Source organism: Penicillium odoratum (assembly GCF_028828045.1).
Source record: "Penicillium odoratum strain IBT 22623 chromosome Unknown utg000008l_segment0_segment0, whole genome shotgun sequence".
NCBI classification, from domain to species: domain Eukaryota; kingdom Fungi; phylum Ascomycota; class Eurotiomycetes; order Eurotiales; family Aspergillaceae; genus Penicillium; species Penicillium odoratum.
In genome coordinates, this window is record NW_026643150.1 from 914711 (window position 1) to 938825 (window position 24115).

Sequence of the window (24115 nt, forward strand, 5' to 3'; positions counted from 1 at the left end):
GGTGAGATGAAGAGAAGCATAAGCACTAGCACTCCCGTTGAGGCGAAGCCGGTGACCCCTCTTCTGGAATCTGGCCCCCATCAGCCCTAGTGGGCTATTGCACAACTTCCCGCCTTTCAAGGTTTTCGGTAGATCGAGCGCCTTTTCTCCAGGATTCCAGGATAGGTGACACTTGCGGAGGATGGCGGGACGCCTTGTCGGTCTGTCAAGCCGGATCTTACCGCGGCTATACAGAAGACTGGCACAGCCTGATCATGAGAGCCAATCAAGACCAGTTTTACACACAGAACGTGCTTCTAGGCCTTCCAGAAGAAAGTTAACAATTTATTAGCCTCGAATATGAGACACCTCATCGTATGGTAGCCTTCTTATCGACAACAACGTACGCCTTTGCTACGGCTAGAGCATCCGGAGTCTGCCTAGATCTCCAAATATAGACCGGGTATAGAATTTTATATCCGAATGCCCCTGACCGAAATACGTGCACTGTTTCCGTGGACAAAGTACTCAGGTGCCTAGCAATGCCTCAATACTCTGAACCCCACTTATAACGAACTACATAGATCTGGGCCCGTCACAAAACTAACATTGACTCCTTCAATTGGTTCAGTGGCCCAAGACACACAAAGAAAATGCCGCAATCATCACAAGACTCAATAACCATCGTCTTATTCCAGCATTTCCAACCGAGTAGGACACGTAATGATCACATCTTGGCACAACATACTTCAGAACTAAACATCAAGCGATCAATCCCAATACCTAATCAACGCAATCCAAGTAAGCCCCCTAGCCCAAACGAATGACATGCATGGTCGTATGATCCTCAAATCAAATCCAAAATGCCAAATGCATCGTGGCACCAGCATAAGCCAAAAGAAAGAATCAAGTGTGACGCAACCATTGCCATATCAGACGCAGCTTACCGCCAATCCCGAATCGAACCCACTGCTGAACTATCAATCAAGATCCGCCTAAACTTGAAACCGTCAGATACATGCAAGGCGATCGAAAATCCCCTAGTGGGAAAAGGGGTCCATAATGGCGGAAGTTTATCCATAGCGTATTTACTGTAGCGCGAAAGGGGTACTATGATATCAATGATTGATGCTTTATGTTCGAATCGAGGTAAGCACTGTAGAATGCGACTCCACTGGGAACTGAGAGCTGCAAGGCGAGTGCACTGCCCCACTCCCACCAGGATATTACTAGGATATGCCAATTAAAGAGTTCGGTAGAACGGTTATGTTGACATTCCAGGAATTTTGGTGAGGTTCGTATTCTCATAGATGTGAACTCAATGAATACTTCATACCAGTGTCATTTTCCACCAATATAGTATGCCTCGGAAACTGTGATAATGGTGGAAAAGAAGGGTAGAGTGTATGTAATAACGGTCATAAACGGTAATACGCATACACAGGTTGCAGACAGTGGGGCCAATGGGGAGGCCCAGGAAGATGACCCACTTTTGCACAGCCTCCTTCTGCTTCACCAACCTTGGAAAGTCTTTCACCCAGGAGAGGAAATTAATCACCGTCCTGGTCAAGCCCAGCGTCATTGGCGTCTGGACGATCTTTTCAATTGTATTGAGACCAGGCACCCTTGACAGTTTCTGAGTGGGGCAGAGAATTCAACTTCAACTTACTTTACTGAAAGCCCTGGGCAAAGGGGGCAAGACTGTAAAGTGGAGCAAACTGTGTTCCACCGTCGAGGACCCGACCCCGAACCGCGACTGTTTGCTTGGCTTGGCGCGACTACAAGGTGTTGTTTGCGTGCGGATCAGAAAGGCAAGTAAGAATGTGGATGTGAGCCCCCGCCAGCCACGAGCTTTCTTTTGCGCCTGCAGTATACAGCCCTAAACTCACCTGGTCAGGCACTCAATGGGTGTCTGGAATGCAGCACCATTGGCTGGTTATCAGGCTGGGCGGCCACACATCGCCGATTCTGTATCACTTTTGTTTGGCAAGCTTGTACGTAACACTATGTGTAGGTGGGTGAGAACGGAGCATATTTCCATTGATGATCTACACATCTACAAGGCTGGTGTGGGTGCAGTCAGCCCCGAGATGAGGCTGCGCTGAAAACCTCCTTCAGCTGTGCCGTCTCTTGGGCATGGGGATCTAGTTCGTTGGAGGGTCAGCAGGAGCCGCTAGTGTTGTTGCCTTGTGTGTGGCAGGTGCTTTCGTATCACCAATAATACAGGTCTCGGAGAGGAAGGAGGCTCATCGGAGAATTTAGTCCTTCGGCCGCCAGGCAGGGCTTAGCAAGATTTTGAACTGGAACCCTGGGAGCGGAGCTGTGACGGAGATAGACTCCCACGGGGCTCCTTGGCCGTGGCAATGGCTAGCTGGATGTGATTCACGTATGAGATGTAAGTAGGTCAATGAATTGCCTCCACTGACGCAAGTGGCCGTGCGGATGGAGCAAAATCGGCCGTGAAGGTCCTGTAGTGAAAGCATCACTCGAGTGGCTTGATGCCTTGATCAATAGAAATTGGTGGCTGATCAGTGGAGTCTGATGATCGTCGCATCTGTCCCTGACATCGTACGCAGTATACTTCTTGTAGTGGTAGTGAAACTTCAACCATAAGAGCAATTATAGTTATATTATTAGATCACTGCAGGATCGTCAATTTCAATGTGTTACGCCTCTAGTTAGGGCGCGTAAGCGTTATCTCACAGACCATTATGCATTACGCCAGGTTCATTGTTCCGGTGAGTCCAGACAACTGTCTCGTGCTTCTTAATACTCTCTTCAATTAACCCGATTGGCGAGATCTACACCAGATTTACCAATAAAGAGAGCAGGTACCGGATCAAAGCAAATCGCCCTAGCATGCAGTTTCACAGTTACTGTATTAGATTTTCAATTTGACCTGTTTCGGAAATCAATACGAACTCAATCTCCACTTCAAGCGGTCCTATACCAGTAAACCGGACGGAGTACTCGGCTTCAAGCGCATTGGCCTCTTTGGAGCACGGCCACAAGCCGAACATTCTTCAACCTCCTGATGATCCAACTATAATCGATACACTGGGGCATGATATAGGTATTTCGATGTGATTGATATGTCACATGAAGCCATTAGCATTGAAACTTAGTTGTCCATTGGGTAACGTCAAAACACATTATATTTGCACTGAATTTCTGGCACTATGATAAGGGGGCAAATGAGCAATATAGACAGTTTCGGATCAAGGCCTGCGTGTTGCTGTTGCACGAGGTAATCAAGCTAGTCTCCACAAATCAAAATATACAAATACGACAAGGGGAACAAAGCACAGTCCATGTGGTGGTTCGCAAAAAAGGAACAATAAATAGAAAGTAGGAATGGTAGAAGCACCAATAAACTGTCTTCAGAGAGTTTCCGGTACTCACTAGTGGACGCCATCGGCATCTACTGTAAGTGAATAAACTTTATTGCCAGCAAATTCGCCAATGCATTTTCATCGATTTGTAATCTCAATGCCGGAAAGAAGACCAAGGGAAAGCCCGATAATTGGCATGGAGTGGAATATGAGTGACAATTGTTCATTTAAGAGCCAATTTTCTCTGGGGGTAATATGGTGGAAGAAGCTTAATTGTGCATCAAATAGTAAATGTGTTTGAGCCATCATAGGAACTTTATCTTTAGTTTTTATCTCCGTCTACGCCGTAGAATTAAGACAAGGTAGACAGGTGATGTTAGTGCCTGAGGCGAAAACATGTGAGAATTAATCAAGTCTTCCCTAGTTGCAGTTCTGAACAGCTAGAACATGACATCCCCTCTCTCGGTACGCCGTAATGACAATCAATTTGATCGGAAAATTGCCGGAACCATTTTAGGATGAGATTTTCAGGTCCCAAATGGCCCACCAATCCTGACGCAGCTATATGACCCCGACACGAGTGACTGGGGTGGATTTATCTATTGCGCTGAATTATCCACCCGCTACTCACTCCGCATTCCAAAGGATTGGATCAGACTTGCGGGACCAGTCAGTGCCGTAAGTGCACGGGAACCGTTCTCCATCTCCGCGATATCATTGGCGAGACTAACGTCTAGCGCGCCAACAAACAATCTCGCCCCATGGAATGCCCGAATCAAACCTAGTCCCGGTTCCAGCATAATCCGCCACCAGCCCTGAAATACGCCGTCGGTGCAAGAAATCTCGGTGTGCACACTTTCAAGGTCTAGCCGAGCGGTCCCACGCGCGTGGGTGGGGCACCCTTGCCCATTGCACGGATACTCGAGGAGCCGATTCGCTCTACGCGGAGCCTACAAGGGGTGGAGTGTATTCAAAATGCGACCTATTGTACGATGTAAATGGGCGCAGGAACAACAATGTCCGATGTATGGAACCCGCACACTATCGTGAGGCTGACGCGGATGTCGCATCCTTTTACCCCAAAGAGAAAAAGAGGCGCTCTCGTGCACGCGCGCACTCGCCACTAGGCTGTAGCCTTCTAGGGCTTAGGCTGACGCCGGCGCCTTATGGAAATTCGATTATTCCGACATTTCCTGCTGGGCCGATAATCCCTGCCTGAATCGAAGTGCAGAACATACGCGGTAGCCTGCCACAAGCATACTGATCAGATAGCTTAGCGTCAGTTCGTACGTATTGTGGGAACCCCTGGTACTAGTGGCACCTGGAGATGGAACTGTCCGGTAGTTGCAGCCACACTGTTGAACTAGCTCGGACTTGTTCCGCGTTAAACAAATTGACCTCATGTAACCGTAGAATACTTGAAGCAAAGCACCGGGTCTGTGCCTTAAGCTGTCCACCCAATATTTCAGCCCATATATGGCACTATTGATATTTGTATCCAGTAGGGCTACCCTTCTCATAAGCCGAGGTAAGTCGCCTCAAATTTGGTGGCTTCAGGGGTATTTTACTTGGAACTCTCGTCTTTTGAACTGGGGCCTCATTGCAAGGGTAGCGTGGGAGGATCCGAGGCGTTTTACTATCCGTAGATTCACCTGGTTTTTCTCTTGAGAACCTTGGAAGAATCAAATCTTGAAGCTGGTGTGGAGCAACATGATGACTCAGCCTGTCATTGAGTTCGGATCTTCGGATCTTCTGATCTTCTGTCCAACATGTCTTACTTTTTACTCTTACTTTGTAGGTTCTAGGATTATCAGGATATCAGGATATCAGGAGATCAGGATATCTGGATTACATGATGATATTGGGTCAAAAACCCCCCTCGATCCCAAATGACAGCGGACCACCAGTGTGGCAGTGCATGCATGAAAGTGGGTCCCAGGAAATCAGTGGATCCGCTTCAACGACTCAGGATTGACCCTTGATGTGGAGGCAAGACAAAAGAATGTTCTCTGAATGCTACAGTGTATCCAGTTGAACATAGGATCTTATCCTTAAGGGCGTCTGCGTCTACATCCGTCTCTGCGTCTCCATGCTCATCCTAAGTACGACCATCTCAGAGAATTCTCTCTTCTCACGGCGGATATAAGCCTCTTGCCAAGACTTCTCAAGACCCTCCGGTGCATATTGGCATTGACGGTGTAAGAATGTACTGTGGAGGTCTCCGTTATGCGCGCTGTTCTCCGGTTATATGTCAGCAACGTGGTCATCACAACCACGGTTCTGTCATGCAATACCCAACAATCCACACTGCTCTACTGTAATTGACTTGTATTTGATGTACTCACGCGACGACCCTCCGATGAGGGCGTCAGTGATCCTCAAGATCATCGTGAGGCGTCCAGTGTGTACGAGTCATTCCAAGGCACAAACCCCACTCTAGTATCGAGCTCACCGTATAGAAAAGTATATTCGCTGTATGAAGATGGTTGGTGCCCTGCCGGGATAGGAAAGTGTAAATTTTGAGATTGACATATCATTTGTCGAGGAAGTTGGGGCCAATGCCTCATCATTTCTGGAAGGTTTCCTAGCTTTCTAAGGAAGCGAACACCCAAGGATGATCAAGCATGTGTACCTTTAGGATAAAGTAAAATTCCAGCCTTACGAGTAAAAGTTGATTCCAACGTAATCTTAGATCGTACTGGTGACTACAAATAGACATGTCTGTATGGTAAGATGATTACCAAATACATACATATACACAGTACGGGACCCCATTTTTGCCTCTTTTATCCACGTCAGACCCCCGAACTGCAAGTTCAGTCCGGCGAAAATACCCATGAATTTCTATGCATTTTCTCTGGCTTTTTGTACGTTCCAGAATCTCCTTCCCCCCCACCCTCTCCCCTTGGCTTCATAGGCTCAGCTCGATGAGATCACCATTGCCTCCCATTCGATCTTAACTCTTCCCCCCTTCGAACCCTCCAATCATCTACTCCCTGCAACGCCGCCCCGACCTTCTACTGCCCGATTTCCCGTTCATTACATTACCTTTATTACTCTCTGGACTAGTGTGCCGTTACTGGAGGATTCTCTCAGTCTTTACCCTTTCCTTTTTGACGGGTTTTGTGTGTTCAGCCAATTCCCAATTGTTAAGCAAGTGGCCGGGCCCCATTAGAAGCAGTCCTTTATACTCGCGACCAACTTTGTTTCCTTTTCTAGCTGCAATAATTCTCTGGTACCAAAGTGCCACCACTTTTTTTACTTTACACGTTCTAAGGATCCAGAAAGGAGCATGTGTGGTACCAGTCCCGCTTGCCATTGATTGGTGTCTATGGGACAGCTTTTCCCACAGGGCTGTGCGTGTCACTGCGGACGTTTCATATTCCATGAGGCGAATCGCCGAACCAGGGTCTCGAAGGTAAGGAAGTTCGTTCTTCAGCCCTACTATTTCCTTGCAGTATCAGCTCACCGCGGTCCCGGTTCCACCAGTCTGACTTCCAAGTACAAGTCGCATGACATTCCTACAGCCTTGTCGCCACCTTTATTCGCTTCGCGCTTATTCAAGCTGGACCTTCAAGCGGGGTGAGGCTGGCTAACGGTCCAGGATTCCGACCTGGTTTCACGACCGACGCTTGCGCTCAACTGGATTGGGCTATTGCTACGACACCGGATCTTGATTCAATCCACCTAACCATTCGATCACCGTGGAGCATTTAGTTTTACTTGTTCGCCTTTGAGAGAGAGGGGGGGGGGTAAAAGGGATCTATCCTTGCGACGCCACCCCGGTCTTTTTAGCGCGTCGGTTGCTATCACCTTTCTAGTTCTAGAATGGACCCGAGACATACAGCTGCGCCGAGCTATCATTTCAAGAATTGCGACCATCCGCCCGAGAGATCCCCACGCGCAATGCCCGATTCGCGATTCTCATCACACGGCCCGTTACCCATACCTTCTCGACCTGTCATGGATGCTGCGCCCCCTCCGCTTCCACCACCACCAAGAATCCGGGATTTGGAAAATGGTTATGATGCTGGCTGGCTCCATGCGAACTGCGAAAGACCTCCCACTGCGCTTCCTCCAATAAATCCGAATTCAAGCTTGTTCGGAGGACACCGACGGACTGATTCTGCTACGCGGGGTGATCCGATGGTGGTGGATGAGCTTGAAGGGAGGCAAAGTGGCTTTCCCTTATCGAGGAGTCCAGAAGCCCAGATTAAGATTGAGCCGCCTCCGCCCACAGAGGATGGATTTCCCAATTCCATGTCCGTCACTTCTCCCTCGGGTCCAATGTGAGTGGGAGAATTGTTGCAATTATCTTGTGACGTAATGAATTTATTTAAATTTGAGCAGTGCACTGATAATCCTATAGATTAAAAGGGGAGCGTGACTTTTCGTTACGAAGTGTCAAGGATTCATCCAATGCATATGACCAACATTTACTGTCAAAAATTGGAAATTCATTATCCCCTCGAGGCTCCATCAGTCATGGATCCGATCACCGAGGTTCGATTTCATCACTTACCGTCCCGTCTCGTTCACCTAGCAATCTTCCCTCGCCAGGACCGTCAGAGGGATCTACGCTCGATGTAAAATGGTCTTATAGTCCTCAGTCGGGAGGGGTATCCCCAAGATCAAGCGTTGGCTGGAGAGATTATATCGACGGAGGTCGAAGTCCAAGTGTGGAAAGCACTGCGCCTTCATCGGCTTTAGAGTACGACTACATGCGCGATGTGGGTCGAAGGCGTCATCATAAAACTACCTCGATGGAAGATAGCATCAGTTTACCGAGTCGATCGAACCGTGGGAGTTACGACCAAGGCGTTTTCTCTGATATCGAAGGAGACTTTGGATCGGACGAACCGACACTTCCTCGAGCATACCTGGATGAGCCAATGCCCCCACAGCAATTTATTCTCCGAGAACCGACTCCGCCATACCCTGATCGCTCAAGGCAGGGTATGAAACGGAGAGCTTCCTCTCCGCCACGAGAGCCGCTCACCGATGATCGTCATACTTTACATGCAGCAACCAGCAATGGAGATTTGTCGCAACGGAGGACTAGCGGACAGCCGTTCACAAGTAGCTTGACGGTTAACAGCACATATGTCTCAAGTCAACGAACCTTGTCCGCAGCATCATCTTTGAGTATTCGAACCTCAGGATCTTACTCCTCTATTGGGGGTAGTAGCATGACAAGCCTTTCACCATACGATCGACCATCTCCTGGAGGACTTTCGCCGTGTTCAGATCTCGATACCTTCCATGAAAAGTCGATTTTGAACCCCAGCTCTCCCATTTCGGTGGCTCAGCCCATGCCAAGGGCCGTACTAGGTTCAAACACCCTCGAACCACCCGCTACAGATTCCACCGGCAAGGTCCCAATGCCAGCAGCTAGCGTACCAAAACCCACCTCAAAAATCAGCGGTCTATTCATATGCGACTGTTGCCCTAAAAAACCAAAAAAGTTCGCCAACCCGGAAGACCTCCGGTAAGCAAACCTCACTCACCCCTCAAACCCCTCACTAACCTTTACAGCGCTCACGAAATGGAAAAACAATACTCATGCCAATACTGCAACAACCGCTTCAAAAACAAAAACGAAGCAGAACGTCACCAAAACTCCCTCCATCTCCGCCGCCATTCCTGGTCCTGCGCGGCCCTCCCAGCCTTCCAAGCCGCCTTCCACGGCTCTGCATCTCCATCCCACCAAACAACCGCCGGTCCCTCGTACGACACTTGCGGGTACTGCGGTGAGGAATTTGCGAACTTCCCACGCCCAGATTGGGATGCTAGATTCGAGCATCTGACCACAATACACAAGTTTGGCGAGTGCAATAATGCGAAGAAATTCTTCCGTGCGGATCACTTCCGCCAGCATTTGAAGCATAGTCATGCTGGGACTAGTGGGAAGTGGACGAATATTCTGGAAAATGCCTGTATGAAGGATGAAATCCCCCCCGAGCCGAGGGATAAGGGCAATGGGTTGGCGACGAATACGATCGAAGAGGTTCTTGCTGAGCAGTGACAATCATTGTGGCTAGTTTGGATGGGCTTGTTTCTATGGTCTTTGTACGATCTTTCTCTCTCCTCTCTCTTTATCCCAATTGGTTCCCAATTGGCAAAACCTCATTTGCACAGGTGCAAAAGCGCTCATCCGCGCCTCGCATCCGCATCTGCATCAAAATTCACGCTTCCTCGAAGCAATCAAATCCATCCAATCCATCTACACCTCGAACGCATTGCAAATACAAAAGTGAAGTTCTTCAAAAGTCAGAAGGCTGGACATTAACGTGACACGATCTCTTTTCATTTTCATTTCATTTCCGGCGATTGTTCCCATTGGCAGAGGGTGAGTGGGAGTTCTACTTTCCTTAAGTTTAGGTACAGCCAATATGTGTATACTGGTGCATTACCTAGGTGGATTTATCATTCTCCATGAGCTGGAGTCTTTTCAGTGTTTCATTGGTGGAGTTGAATTGGTCTTCTTTTACATATGGTTCGTACAGGATCCAGACATTTTGGATTCTGTTCCTTCTTATATATATTTGAATGTATATACGTGTCAGAATTAGACCGTTGAACGCCTTTGTATTCTGCTCTTGTCCACAAGCTTCAAGTTTTCTTTTAGATGTCTTGCAAGTTATCGTATTTCCCTTTTTCTAAGGACAATGTACTGTAGGAGGATTCTGGGCGTGTCTGTGCATTTACTTGTTCGTAGTCTGGGAGATTCGGTCGCCGGAGAGAACGATTGATAGACACGGCAGCTCAAGAAAACAGAGACACGGGCATGAGGTATGTATATGAGCGGATTGTCCATGCTGGGAGTACGGCGAGACTTGCAGCGTATGTAGTGGAGATAAAGTCGAGTGTGTGAGCTGTATTATGGACAATATGGTCAGCGCGTGTCAGTGTGTAGACGTAGCGGAAGATCAGATACAAGAGCTCGACTATGTTTTCGTTTCTAGGACACCGTTGGCTAATGAGTAAAACTGGCTGAAGCTGAGGCGGAGGTATTACGAGATGCCGATTGGCTATTACGGACGATAATTTAATCTGCGAGTTTCTTTACTTAAATGTACTTTGTCTAGATTTTCACACACTTCAAAATGCCAAATGTAAGATTGCTGGCTGACAATTTCAACATCTGATCCGCCCGCTATGACTCGAGCGAGTTCCCAGCAAGGAAATCAACTCCATGGATGCATATCAAGATTATAGTAAATGACACATATGCCTGACCATCAAGTGTTGTAACCCATTATGTACAAGATACCAAAGCGCAAAGATCACGTTAAAATAATCTACTCGGTAACACTATCCTTGATACTCCGCAACGCACTCGTCTTATGCGCCGGGTCGATAGCCGCAGCATTGAGTGCTCTCCGACGAGCATCAGTCCAAAGCATAAACTCTCCATAGCTCTTCGGCATAACATTGATATCCTTCTCCACCAAGAAAGTATAGTTGAACATACCAGTCGACTTCTTGGTACCATGTTCTACATCGCGCACCTTGGTGTCAACCCGCACCTGAACCTTGGTATACTTACTGCTATCACCTTCGCGCTCCTCAGGCTCGGTATACGCGACCGTGGCACGGAGGTACAGCACACTTCCTACCGGAACAGGGTTCTCGAAGGTACTAGGGTCCAGCGCCAGGAAGTTGGGACGGGCGTGTGCGAATGAAGCGGCGCAGCAGAAGGCTAGCTCGAATGATTGTTTTAAGAGGAAACCACCGAAGATCATGAAGTTGTGTCTGTTGCGGTCTTGGGGTTGCATGATCATGGCTGATTTGAGGACGGTCTCACTCATGAAAACTGAGTTTGAGGGGCGGGTAATTGGGGTCTCGGGGTCTAGGGGGTTAGTTATTAATTTTCGCGAGATTTAGAAAGGGAGACATACTGAGGTATGACATCTCTTTGGTCCACATGGAGTGGATAAGGTTACTCTCCTCGTCGTCAGGGGCTTTGTTAAGCAGACTGCGTGTTCGGAGGGCTTTCTTGGCTTTGGAATTCTCTTCGCCCTTTTGAAAGAGGCGCTTCTCTTCTTCTGTCTCCACTAGGAGAGGTGCGACACAAGCAGGCCTATGGATGTTAGCATGGCAATTTCAGATGAATGGCCAAACATACTTCTTTGTCGCGGGGTCTAATGAGACCATGGTGAAGGCACAGGTGATCAAGACATCTTCAGGCTTGGGCGCCTGTCCTTCCGGCTGGACTTTGACTACCTGACAGGAAACCTCCATACTTGATCGACCTGTAGCGTAGGTGACCTGACCACTGAGCTCAAGGTCACAAATCTCCATCAACGGGTTCTCAATTGTGATACGATCAACGGCAGCAGTGACGGTAGTAACTCCATCCCCCGTGTGACGGTATGCAATAATTCCAGCTAAGGCATCAAGGTCCATGAGAAGCGATCCAAGTCTAGAAACAGTCAGTTGTGGCTCCAGCGAAGCTCAGTAGAACGCACCGAATATGTCCAGAGGCATTGAGATAAGTATCCAAAAGCCATTTATCCTGAGCTAAAGGCAGAATCTGTAGAACAGTCAATCGCAGGTTCCAAACAGGTAGGGACGAATCGCATGCATACAGCACTGTAACGTCCATCAGACATCTTCTTCGGGGTCAGATCCGGCTTGACAAGCGGCGGCGCCTCAACACCCTCCTTCTTCTTGCGCGCAGCCTCCCGACTCTGCGTCAACGCATCAATCCATGGAGTCTTGACACGCATAGGCATCCAAGTCGGGCGGGAAGCGGCTTTTGTCGGCGTTGAGTGGAAGTCTCGGCTGGTCTTAGATGACTGTGCGACAGCCACAGCGCGTGCTGGAAGTGCACAACCTGCTAAGCATTTTGATTGCGCAATTGCGCTTCTTTTGCCCGCGAGACTGAACATGGTGTATAGCTTTCTGAAGATTCGTGAGAAGAGAGAAGAGGGATTAGTATGCGCGATGACGCTGTTGGTCCGAGGTAGCGGCCCGATTGGGACTAGCCCCCGGCAGATGAACCGGGCCGGGGAAACTCGGGGTTTTGACTAAGACGTGCCGACTCGGCGAACATTGAAGCCGAATGGTAGATCTGGTGTGGCTGGTGTTCTTGCAAGGTGTCTATTGGGGGAAGTGGAATATTGAATATTCTTGAGGAACGAGTTACCTATCTAGCAGTGGCTTTGTTGCTCAATCAAGATCGATCATGCCCCGGGTGATGGCGGCCAGATCTCATTCTTCATCTGATGTACTTTGTATTCTCTGGTAACAGCGAATTATGCCATTGGGCTTATATCTGTCCCTAAGAAGATCGATGGATTGGTCACCGCCATACAGTATATGCCAAGGAATGCATCTGATAGCCCTCCTTTACCCGTTTTCGAGTCAAGCCACTGTGCTGATTTGAGGAGAACACCCTAGCTGAGATCTTGTGGTGCTTTTTCTAGCTCGTATTCAAAATTGGTCTGGAGGGAATTGTTGAAACTGCTGGAAAAATTCATGGTATGTTTAATTCCGGGTTCAGAGGACGAGGACAGCGTTTCTTCGTGGATTTGGGCATTCGGGTTATTTTTGTTGAGACATATGCTGTTGTTGACGCAGAGTCATGTCTACCAAAGACTTACACTATGCTGATTTTAAAAACAGTACATAACGGAGCTAAGATTCGGGAAAATATAATGAAATATTTGATGGAGATCCATCTCCAGATTATGTTCTAGTGTACATTGATGAGAATGGGTTAAACTGGAAAATGCTCAATGTTCCAGGAAACACGAAAGAGATATGCAACTGTGATGCAAAGGCGGAGGTATATGACCGTTCAAAAAAGAAAGAATGGTATGTGCGAAGGGGATATGAACAAAATCAGAATAAGATCCGCGGTATACGAGCAGAGGGTCCGAAAACATATGCATAAGACCCAGGTATGAACAGTAACGCTTGAATATGTGATAATGGAATGCACAGAGGCCGGTTGAAATGTCCGGGGTTGGGGTTTCTTCTACCAGGATCCGAAAGATCGAGGAATAAAATCGGATAGGTTGTACTTTTAAAAAACGATGGCGGCAATGATGACCAAGAGCGATGGCACAACTGTGAACGAGAATCGCGATCCCGAATTGAGAGATGCGAGAGATGTGGCATATGTCGTGCTCGATGTCGCAGTCGACGTACTATTTGCGATGACAGTAGAGCTTGCGGTGACAGCTGAGCCTGCGTTTGTAGTAGCACTAGCGGTCGTAGAGTTCCCACTAGCAACGATAGTGGTGCTGTTCCGTGCCCCAAAGCCAATCTGGCCGTTATCGAAATCGAAAACAGCATACACGTTCTTCAGAAAAACGTCACCAACGAGCCAGGCGTCACTTTCAGAGTATTGATGGCCCACAATCGTTGACACGCAGCCATCTGTGCTCGAGGCTCCAATATAATCCTCAGGCAAGATGGAATATTTGATACCAGAAAACTCGAACTCAATGGTCGCAGTCGAGTTACACGGAATGATATAGTTTTCGTCTGATTTATGGGATCCGGGAACCATTGCGAACAGCGTTGCCGCATCCTTTGGTGGGATCAGGATGTACGTGGTTCCAGTGTCGATGGTGGCGGACTTGCCTGAGAAGCCGCAAGGTGAGCCGTTCACGTAAGCATCGTCTAGGGGAATGGACCAGATATCCGAGTTTGTGGCCGTGTAGGTAAGATTGCCATCGAAACTCGTAGTGTCGATCTGACCAAAGTTCACTTCGCCAATTTTTGCATCGTCTGCAGCGCGCGAAAGACTGAATCCCACAACATTGGATGACAGGTAACCATCCTTGGCGACAGCATCCATGAACGAGGGGATTGTCCACCCTGCGGTGCCTGATCGGCCCAAGCCAAGAATTCCATCTATAGGATAGCTTGCAAAGGCCGATGTCGCGTTAGTGGCTTGTCCAAATGTAAGGGTGACATCCATGTCCGCAATGGACAAGGTATCTTGGCCCAGGCTCCCCTCGATTGTACCGCTCCCATAGCCAACCGAGATAGTCGAACTGTTGGAGACGTAGGTGGTTGAATTGTCTGTGTCGAAAATATGGTGGCTTGTACACACGTCGGCTGTGCAGTCGGAACCGAATACCCAGGTGCTCGGCGATCCAGTATCAAGGGCTAAATACATTTTTTCCTTCTGCGACCCGACTTCCACCATTGCGAAATAGGAGTAATCATGGCCATCTTGATCCAATGGAGCACTGGTGGGTAGAGTAGGGGTGTTGGCGTCGACAATGGTGTAGGAATCACGGCGGACGGGGAACTTTTTGATGCTGAGAGTCAATGGCTTGGCGTCTATGCCATCTTCCTCGGGGTCCGGCTGAAGAATCCAGGGCATGAATCGTCGCTGCAGACTTTCTAGAGTCGAGATGCTTGCTGGCGAGTCAAGCTTGATCTCAAATGGATAAAAGGCATTCACGCCGATTGACAGAGTCACAATGAGGCATGGTGAGAGACGCATGATCAGCGAGAGATCTAGTAACGGGAGAATTGAATCTTCATTTGTTGGAGCAGAAAGAAGGTGTGCAGTCTTAATATGGAGTTTGAATTGGTAGTAATCTGGGGTCAAGGTGTGGAGAGGCGGAGACCTATTCAACGGGGTTCTTCAGGAGTAGATCAAAACTAAAATGAATTGAATATCATGAGCGACTGTATATGCAAGTGCAGTAAAAAAACGCGATTAGAACAGCAATTAAAAAGGCTTTAAGGAATGACGATACAACACAAGGAGTAGGAGGTTGGACAAAAGAGCAGTGAGGGGGAGCAAAGTGAAGGTGGCGGGTCGACCAAGGAACCACTGATTCACTGCACCACTGCTAACCCCCTGAAAGACCTGTTAAACTATGACATTCGAAATTAAGGTTCCACCTTTTCGCCGTTCTAAGCTATGATCGTCTGATCGTCATGCTGACGATGTAGCCAAGAACTAGTTCCAGTTTCCTGTGGTCATTTGAATTGGATTTCCTGATTTTGTGCTATATAAAAGGCTTCCAGTTGGACAGTCGATTAAAATATGGAAAAACACGCGATCAGTCAATCTATGGAGATCCATAAAGATCAATTTTTAAGTAAACTAGCTAGTTAAGTAAAGGGGTTCTTGCGCGCACGGAGCGCCTATTAGCTTGGAGGGATCGACAGATCATTCAATGTTTCATGCATTGAGTGTCAACGGCCTATATCTGATATAAGTATGTACGGAGTACTCCATATTTACTAGTCAACTGTACGAAGTACAAGTCCCTGTCTAGGTGGTAGGGAGTTGCATATTGGGGTCCTTGATTAAAGTATCTGGATTTGAATGAAATCAAATCCACCCAGCAATTACCTTACAGTCTATTTGCACTCTCTTATCAAGTCTTTGCACCGGTCGGTAAAAAGCAAAAGTCCATGCAAATTGTGTATTTCTTGGCATCCCCAGGTGCAGATGCGTGGTAGTACGAATGCTACATTGCGTCTACTTAGGATCCAGACTAGGCTCTAGGTTATATGCAGGGATCCACTAAATTAAAGCCTCACATCAACAGTCTAGGCTAGTCTGCAAATGGTTTAAGGCTGGGAATACACTGTTGCCCTAACCCTCATGATCTTCTCGGGGGAGACCGGGAGAACTACCCCGGAAAAACACACTCCAGGGCCCACTAGAGTCACTGCGATGACCGAATTGTCATGATCAACACTTGCGGATTACAAAATGACTATTTCTGTTTTATATAAGGCGTTCGGGTTTTTCATGGATACATGCCCGAATGAACAGCGCAGTGTATAGATAGCCAACATTCGAACCCAACCTGACCAGCTCTTAATCCAATTCCATGGACCACCTGCATACTGTTCTCGCATCAAGATGTAAGTGCAAACAAGCCTTTATTAATAACCATTCATAATCCAATTCCCTTCCAGAACCCGAACAAGCTTCCATAGCCGACGATCTCCGAAAAAGAGCGAAGCACCGGAGCACAGTACTCCCCGTAATCCACATCGGAAGTGAACATGAACAGCCCCGGATAAATCAAAAGCTGACGAAATGCAAAGATCTAATCTCGGGAGCCTAATAACAGTTCGGAATTTTTAAAATTAAAACCAATCGCCTGTGGAGCCTGTATCACGCCATAGTCTCTTACCCGAATTCCCTCGGGATGGAGTATAGCTCAACAATCAAAAGACCCGACATTGAAATCTCTACCGGGTCTCATGACCTCGGGCTTGTCGGGGGATTAATTGCGGGATGGTGGCGTTTACTCCGGGTATGTGTAGATCCTCCATTCGGTCGATTAGGTGGATGGGTAGACCTCGGCAAGGAGAAAATCAATTCCCATAGTAATTGTTGTGGGCTCGCTTGAATTGATGTAGTCTATGAGTCATTTGGAAATCAATTGATTTGATTTGATTTAATTCAATTTAATTCAATTGACAAGTTGAGTAGATCTCGTCACATGTGTGAACAAAATAAATAGATTCTGTGACTAGTCTAGGAGAGCACTTCCCCAAAGACAAGATAAATATCATTACAATCAAAACGCTAGTTCTCAAACAATCACAATCCAGGCGTCCTGGAATAAAGAAAAATAAAGAACAGACTGGAGTCAAGCACCAAGAAAATTCGTGAATGAGGGTAAAACATCCCATTAAGTGCGAGCGGCAGACTGCTTGGGGCCAAGGACATCATCCAAGAACCCAGCCCACAGCTCCTTGACAACACCAGGCTGACCGGCTCCAGAGCCATTGGCCTGACGCTGCAACATCTCACCAGTCCGTGAGCGACCAACAGTTTCGGTCAATGAGAACGGGTCCAGATCCACAGAGTGGTTGTCAACAACCTCGCTCATGGCGCTGGCAGCGACGTCAGCGCCGGCACCGGCGACAGTGTAGATCTGGGGCTTCATGGGTGGGGCGGATGATGAGTGAGATGCCTGGTGGGAGGATAGGTCGGGAAGGACCGGGACTCGGGGGGAGTAAGATCGAGGACCCGCTTCGAGATCGACCATTGAAGGCATGAAGATGAAGTCGACAGTGGAGTTGTCACCGTTGGCTTTTGATGAGCGGGAGGTGTTGAACTGGCGGGAGGAGCTGGGAATGATGTTAGTTATGGTCATCAGAGTAGATTGGATTGGCAGGGCGTAGACATACTCTGAGAAAGCGTTGCCGTTGATTCTGCGCATGGCCATGGCGAAAGCTCGTGACTGAAGGACATCGTGATTGGAGAGGGAAGCCTTGTCGGAAGAGTTGACAGGCTGGGCGGACTGAACACCGGTGATGTGGAGGCCACGGCGGGTTACAGGAGTAGCAGAGTACTGAGAGACCTGGCGCAGAGCGCGCAGGGAAGTAGAGCGAGGAGCGGCCATTGTGGAAAGCTTGTCAATGTACGAAGCTTTTGGAATGTGGAATGTGGGATGTGGGAGGTGGGAGATGGGAGGTGACAGGTAGATATAAGGTCTCAGCTGATAAAAACCAAAGTCAAATACGTATGTAGGATTAAAAAAAGAGTTTGCCGGAACGGAAGAACGAGTTATGCTCCTTTTATAGAAGCCTGGGGGAATGGTTGGGGAGAGCTATGAATCCACTTTCTTGGCGGTCTGGACCCGTTATCGATAGTAGGATCCACGTTCCAATAATTTGTTCCCAGTCTTGACGTGCACTACTCCTTTTTCTTTCAGGGGTGATAGATAAGAATCTTTTTTTTTCTCTTTCTTGAGATAAACCAGGATTACCCAGTTATACAACACAGAATTCCAACTGAGGGGAAACATAGTTTCATACATGACGGGGAATCAGTATCACCCGAAATTCAACAGTCGGAGATCTACGGCGATTGACTCAGCATTGTACCCGGTACTTAACGATCTATTCTGGAGTGTACCCCGTACTCCCCGTCCCCACCATTCCTTGTCCAGGTGACCTGTACCCAGTACTTCCACAAATGGCATCATCGGATGATCACTGCCCGGTGAATTGCTTGTCCCTCCCCGGTACTCCGTAGATCCTTGCTAATTCTCCTACGGGCAATAGGGAAACTGGACCGACGTATGTTTCCCAATCACTGCCATCTGACTGGCTTCTTCCCCGCCGGACCCAACCTCACACACCTGCAACTCCGCGTAAGCATGTCGAGAGGTTTAATGAACGAATCAAAGATCCACTAAAAAATGGATCTGCCTCGTCTCAGATTGTTGAGGGGATTCATCCCATGACCTAGAGCGGTGAGACGTGCCTCGATCTACGTAGGAGAAATGGGTCGATCTGAGAACTTCCCTACTCTAACTTTAACTCTGACTCTTTTCCCCCGGAATTACTACGGTCGGAGGCCGGTGAATCGCGGATGCCTCGGAATCTGATCCATTAATTATCAATGATCAGCAGACCCTATAGTGTGGCGCAATGCTTTCTGCACATTTCTGCGTTGGCTAGGGGCCGTAAGGGCCTATCACCTCGGACTTGGCGGGATTCTTCAGAGATTCTCTTCTGGCCCCCTAGATAACAGTGATTCTGTTGGGTCGACGTGAATATTCTGGACATAGCCCCTGTGTACCCATTGCCATTCGCCTTTAGCTATGGTCCAAGCGCTCCGGGCACGGGTCGGAACCAGAAGGTCATATCCCTGGTTGTAAGAAGTTCCTGGTCAGGGCAATCCGCCTTGGTAGCCAACGATGGTGGTACACGAGGTCATGGCACCGAGTGCTGAGTTGATTGGATGGACGGGAAAGAGAACACTGAGACGACGAAGCTTTGGTACATGAGCGAAATTGATCATCGGGTAAAAGTCCCAAAATAAAGTAATTCAAGAATAGTTGGGCAACGGTCGGCCAGTCAAGCTACGGATAGTTGGCACTGTAGCGGTCATAACTTGGCTCCACCGCTGTTTCCCCAGATCTTCCCCCGCACTGCTAGCTTCAAGCCACGCCATCACTATGGGTCAACCTTGTAAAAATGCTTCATTTTGCTGCATATTATGGTATGATGCATCGCTCGTATATGCACATGTTGCCCATTGTGATTAGGGCGATAATTTGATGCTAGACAGCTGATTAATAATTGGAGATACCAGGCTGACCCCTGTAGCTGAGATCTTAGCACGAAGCTAAGCATCTAGTCGGACAATTCAAAGTGCTTAAATTGTGTATTTGTTTTATCAGAACTGTACGGATACAGACATGGAAATGCGCGCAAGATCAGAAATTTGAGTCCAAAGTCCTGTTGACTCCTGTTCTCCTGTGGAGATATCCATCTATCCAAGGTCGCAATCAAAAAGTAACATATCCGTATCACTGGGAGGCGAGAATGTCTCAGATAGTGGAAAGCTGTCTACGGTTGCCTGGGTTGTTTGGGTAGACTCGTACAGGTCCCAGAAACTGGATTCACTGCTGCTTCCAAGAAGTGGGCCATCTGATTCGCCATCGAAGTCAGTGTGCGTTGTCTGCAGGAAATCGTCAAACTCCCCATTTGCACTACCTTTCTCCAAGTTCCGGTCGTCATCAAAATTGAGGATATCTCCCTCATTGAAGATGTCCGCTGGGCAGGACGCCGCAATGGCGCTTTCACCATTGGTTGGGGCTGTGCTTATCACTGAGCATTGGGAAAGAAAAGACCCGCACTTCTTTGCGGCTTTCAATTCGCGCAGGCGGGTTTGAGCCATTCTCCACAGGCCACTCTCAATCCACTGTTTCCGGTCCCCGGGTATGTGAGAAAATTCCGTCTGCAAAATTGGGTTCGAGGTGTTGGCCAACATTGAGTTGACCGCTTTGGCGATAATGGGGCATGAGATGGCTCGTTGGTTCATTGCCTATTCCTGTTAGCGAAAATATGGTCTGAATATTCTCTGGAAAGATCGCACTTCACGGTATTCTCTATTGAAAATAACCGGAGCTAGCTTGCGGAGGCTTTGGAGGTTGTTTTCAATGATACGAATGTAAGAGCATTTAGTAGGTGCCGAAGACAGTAACTTCTGAAGACCAAAGTCCACGAGTGCGAGTAATGATTGAGATGACTGGTTGGTGTCGTCTCCTTGGTGTATCGAGTAGCCCTCCATGAGGGCAGTGAAGGCTTCCGAGTTCAATGTTAGATCTGTCGGGTCGGGACATGATGCTAAGCGGCTTGCTAAATACTGGGGCTCTATTTCGGTGTGAACTGTGATAAATGGCTTCAGGGTCTGATCTTCTGGGTGAAGCGAAGAGTCACACTCCAAAAATATATTGATCGTGGCCAAACACACGATCGGCACGTCTTGTGGGGGGTGAGTATCGGGCGGGTTGTGCAAGACGGCCGGTAAGGATCCTCTCTTTCTAGAGAAAGGTGCGATCATCCCCCTGCATAGTCCGAGCACAAGAAAATGTTCCCCAGGATGGTCTGTGTTCTTGGACATGCCATGGCGTTTAGGAAAGATCGCGAACCCGAGTTGCAGCCAGACCTGTGAAAAGGGGAAAAATTACGTCAACCATGCCACAGGACCTATCGGCGAGAGTCATTGACGTGCCTTTGAGTCACAAAGCATTTTCTCTAATCTGGAGATGAATTGAGACCCATTGCCCTCCAGTCTCGAGCTGAAGCAGACAAAGAAGCATAACTCGAGCTCTGGGGCTTCTCTGATCCATGTTGACAGCGGATCTAGCCATTGGGGAGAAAACTGCTCCGTCTCTGTTGGGATACCAGTGAGACAATTCAATTTCGCAGTTGCCGCAAAATGTAGCTGTAGCTGCGATTCCGAGGAGTGGAGAAGACATTGCCCCAAGTCAACAGTGCGCCTCATTGCACTGGCATGGAGATCTTTCAAGACAAAGCTTAACACGGATTAGTGTTGAATAGGATTGATCATAAAGTGAAAGCTATACCTAGCTCCATGGGGATAAATGGGACTGAAGTGTACCTAAGTAGGAAGGTGCAAACATTTGATAATTGAAGAAATCGTCAATAAAACGGGAGACCTGAGGCCAACATATTCCAGGTGGAAGATACATGATTCACAACCTCCCGCTACGCCAATCCGTTAACAAAATCGAATTGAGTTTGGAGCCTAATGCCTAAAGTTTTGTCATTGAATGTTGATGTTCATGCGAATTCTGGATAAACATTGAGTCGACTTTGATGTCATCGGTTGTTTTTTTGAGATTGTTGTTAGATATTAATTTAGGAGGCATATCTGCTTGCAATGTGTAAAAAACCGCGGAAGTACTGCAAATTTCGAAATCTTGAATTCGATCAATCATTCTATTTGTAATGCAACTCCCTTACCCACCTAAAAAGGCACGTACCTGACAACTTGATTAGATCCGCGTTCCCCACAGTTCGACCAGTACCTTGTGCATCGATCGGCGGGTCAACGTGGAACAACCGTTATCGGGTGGACCTCTTATCGATAAATATCACGTGCAGCCACCATAAGCTGGCCTCGAAGGAACTCTCACTTTCTTTCGACTTTCACGGTGCAACAATGCCCGGGGATGAGGGACACAATGACCACTTCACTGGTCAAAATGACCCAGAGGAGCACGAAGCTCAGTCCCTACTGTCTCCGTCCAACGAAGAACCTGACGATCTCATAGTCCACCATGGCCCTACAACTTCACCCCTAGGGCCGCCCAAAAGACCTCAACCGAAGCGCCAATCTTCAATATCCCAGCGGGCACCCGATGGACAACGTCGCACGCCACGTACTCTAAACCGGGTTCGATTCGATCTGGATGAGGAATCCGAGGGGGGAAGTCACAACTGGGATGAAGAAGCCCACGACGAGAACGGACGCGCTCACAGTCCAGATGATACCATGTGGCTGGACGAGGAGGATTATGAGCTTGAAAACCAGGGAAGACCAGGCATGCGGCATGGAGGACAGTCCGTGCCTCTCCTGACCGACATCGAGGCACCTAGTGTGACCCTCGCTACGTCAGACGACTTCTTTCCCGAGGAACACCTGGAGAACGCGCGGCCACGAAGCGGATTGAAGATGGCATTCATGAATATGGCCAACAGCATCATCGGGGCGGGAATCATTGGTCAGCCTTACGCGCTCCGCCAGGCAGGCATGATAACGGGAGTTCTGCTACTGACAGCATTGACCATCACTGTTGATTGGACCATTCGCCTAATCGTGATCAACTCAAAATTGAGCGGAGCTGACTCGTTCCAAGCTACCATGCAGTATTGCTTTGGGAAAAGCGGGCTTGTGGCAATCTCTGTTGCGCAATGGGCCTTTGCTTTCGGTGGCATGGTTGCTTTTTGTATCATCGTCGGCGACACGATTCCGCATGTCTTTGGTGCTTTGTTTCCATCGCTGCGTGAGATGCCTTTTCTATGGCTATTGACAGATCGACGAGCAGTAATTGTTATCTTTGTATTGGGCATCTCGTATCCCCTGTCACTATACAGAGATATTGCCAAGGTGAGCTCCTATTACCTGTACGACAATATACCGAATCTAATGATCCAATAGCTTGCAAAAGCATCTGCGCTGGCGTTTGTCAGTATGATTGTCATTGTGGTCACTGTCATAACACAGGGGTTTCGTGTCGCAGCAGAGTCACGAGGTGAATTCAAAAGTCACCTTATCGTCAACTCGGGATTCTTCCAGGCTGTTGGGGTCATATCTTTTGGTACGTTGCGCCGTTGAGGCTATTTGGATTAATTGCTAACATTCAATAGCATTTGTTTGCCGTACGTTTGTTTGATTCAGAGGTCAACATTGTTACTAACTCCTCTCAGACCACAACAGCCTTCTGATCTACGGATCGTTGAAGAGACCCACTCTTGACAGATTTGCCATCGTTACTCATTACTCTACAGGAGTTTCTTTGATCATGTGTCTTGCCATGGGTCTAGCAGGATTCCTTTCCTTTGGGTCGAAAACCCAGGGCAACGTGCTCAACAACTTTCCATCCGACAACATCTTGGTCAATATTGCTCGATTGTAAGATTCACTGTCATCCGATCCGGTCCCCCTCGCTAATATGGTCCAGTTGCTTTGGTTTGAACATGTTGACCACCTTGCCCCTAGAAGCCTTTGTCTGTAGATCTGTTATGACGACGTACTACTTCCCGGATGAGCCTTTCAACCCCCATCGCCACTTGATCTTCACAACTGCCTTGGTCGTGACATCAGTGTTGATGGCGCTGATGACCTGTGACCTCGGCAGTGTGTTTGAGCTGATTGGAGCGACCAGTGCGGCATCTCTGGCATATATCTTCCCTCCACTGTGCTATATCAAGCTCAGCAGTACTAGCCGCCGGGAAAAGATCCCCGCTTATCTCTGTGTTGGCTTTGGGCTTGTTGTCATGGGTGTTAGTGTGGTACAAGCCGTTGCCAAGATTATTCGGAGTATGTACTCTACCCCCTCTTTCTTGTCGAATACTAACTCTATTAGATGACGGCGAAGGCCACTCTTGTGCGGCTTCTTAGGCTGGTATTCAACCTATAGTGATAGCCTTATTTATCCGATCTACTGTGCATACATAGGTCTACAATGTACATATTCTAGAATTGTTAACCCATATTATAGCAAGCTTGCAATACTTTATCTTCAGACCAGTTTATTCTATTATACTACACTATCGGGCCTGACCAAAAGGCTGGAACTTGCCTGCCTAAGCAAGCGATACTACTCACCGGTGGCCGGTGTGTTGGCAGAATCCATTTTGTTCGACACAATCTCGTCGCTGCTTCTTTCTCATCTTTACAACACTCATCGCACAATCCAAAGCTGGAAGTGAACCACGTCCTGGCCTTCGTGTAATCTATCGCGTAACACGATCTTGTTCCTCTGATCTGCAGGCTTTCAGCCCACTTTCTTTTGATCAAGCTCCGCTCTTCT

General features: G+C 48.1%; 6 protein-coding genes across 6 annotated transcripts; 2 read left to right on the forward strand and 4 right to left on the reverse strand.

Annotated features, from left to right (window-relative positions):
• Positions 1-7139: 7139 nt before the first annotated feature.
• znfA (putative C2H2 finger domain protein) lies at positions 7140-9336 on the forward strand (the record flags this gene model as incomplete). Its single annotated transcript, XM_057144509.1, has 3 exons — positions 7140-7600; positions 7681-8799; positions 8847-9336. 3 exons carry the CDS (start codon positions 7140-7142, stop codon positions 9334-9336), a joined length of 2070 nt encoding a protein of 689 aa, XP_056990263.1.
• A 1276-nt stretch (positions 9337-10612) lies between these two features.
• On the reverse strand, positions 10613-12205 carry N7520_010577 (putative acyl-CoA thioester hydrolase; the record flags this gene model as incomplete). Its single annotated transcript, XM_057144510.1, has 5 exons — positions 10613-11163; positions 11213-11394; positions 11440-11736; positions 11783-11847; positions 11903-12205. The coding sequence occupies 5 exons, from the start codon at positions 12203-12205 to the stop codon at positions 10613-10615; spliced, it is 1398 nt and encodes a 465-aa protein (XP_056990264.1).
• A 1139-nt stretch (positions 12206-13344) lies between these two features.
• On the reverse strand, positions 13345-14781 carry N7520_010578 (pepsin-like aspartic protease; the record flags this gene model as incomplete). The annotated part of the gene is made up of 1 exon (XM_057144511.1): positions 13345-14781. One exon carries the CDS (start codon positions 14779-14781, stop codon positions 13345-13347), a length of 1437 nt encoding a protein of 478 aa, XP_056990265.1.
• A 2164-nt stretch (positions 14782-16945) lies between these two features.
• N7520_010579 (uncharacterized protein) lies at positions 16946-17662 on the reverse strand (the record flags this gene model as incomplete). Its single annotated transcript, XM_057144512.1, has 2 exons — positions 16946-17387; positions 17448-17662. 2 exons carry the CDS (start codon positions 17660-17662, stop codon positions 16946-16948), a joined length of 657 nt encoding a protein of 218 aa, XP_056990266.1.
• Positions 17663-19542: 1880 nt separating this feature from the next.
• N7520_010580 (uncharacterized protein) lies at positions 19543-20676 on the reverse strand (the record flags this gene model as incomplete). Its single annotated transcript, XM_057144513.1, has 2 exons — positions 19543-20097; positions 20149-20676. 2 exons carry the CDS (start codon positions 20674-20676, stop codon positions 19543-19545), a joined length of 1083 nt encoding a protein of 360 aa, XP_056990267.1.
• A 1065-nt stretch (positions 20677-21741) lies between these two features.
• Positions 21742-23703, forward strand: N7520_010581 (putative amino acid transporter; the record flags this gene model as incomplete). Its single annotated transcript, XM_057144514.1, has 6 exons — positions 21742-22689; positions 22741-22900; positions 22950-22961; positions 23010-23214; positions 23264-23622; positions 23669-23703. The coding sequence occupies 6 exons, from the start codon at positions 21742-21744 to the stop codon at positions 23701-23703; spliced, it is 1719 nt and encodes a 572-aa protein (XP_056990268.1).
• Between the last annotated feature and the right edge of the window lie 412 nt (positions 23704-24115).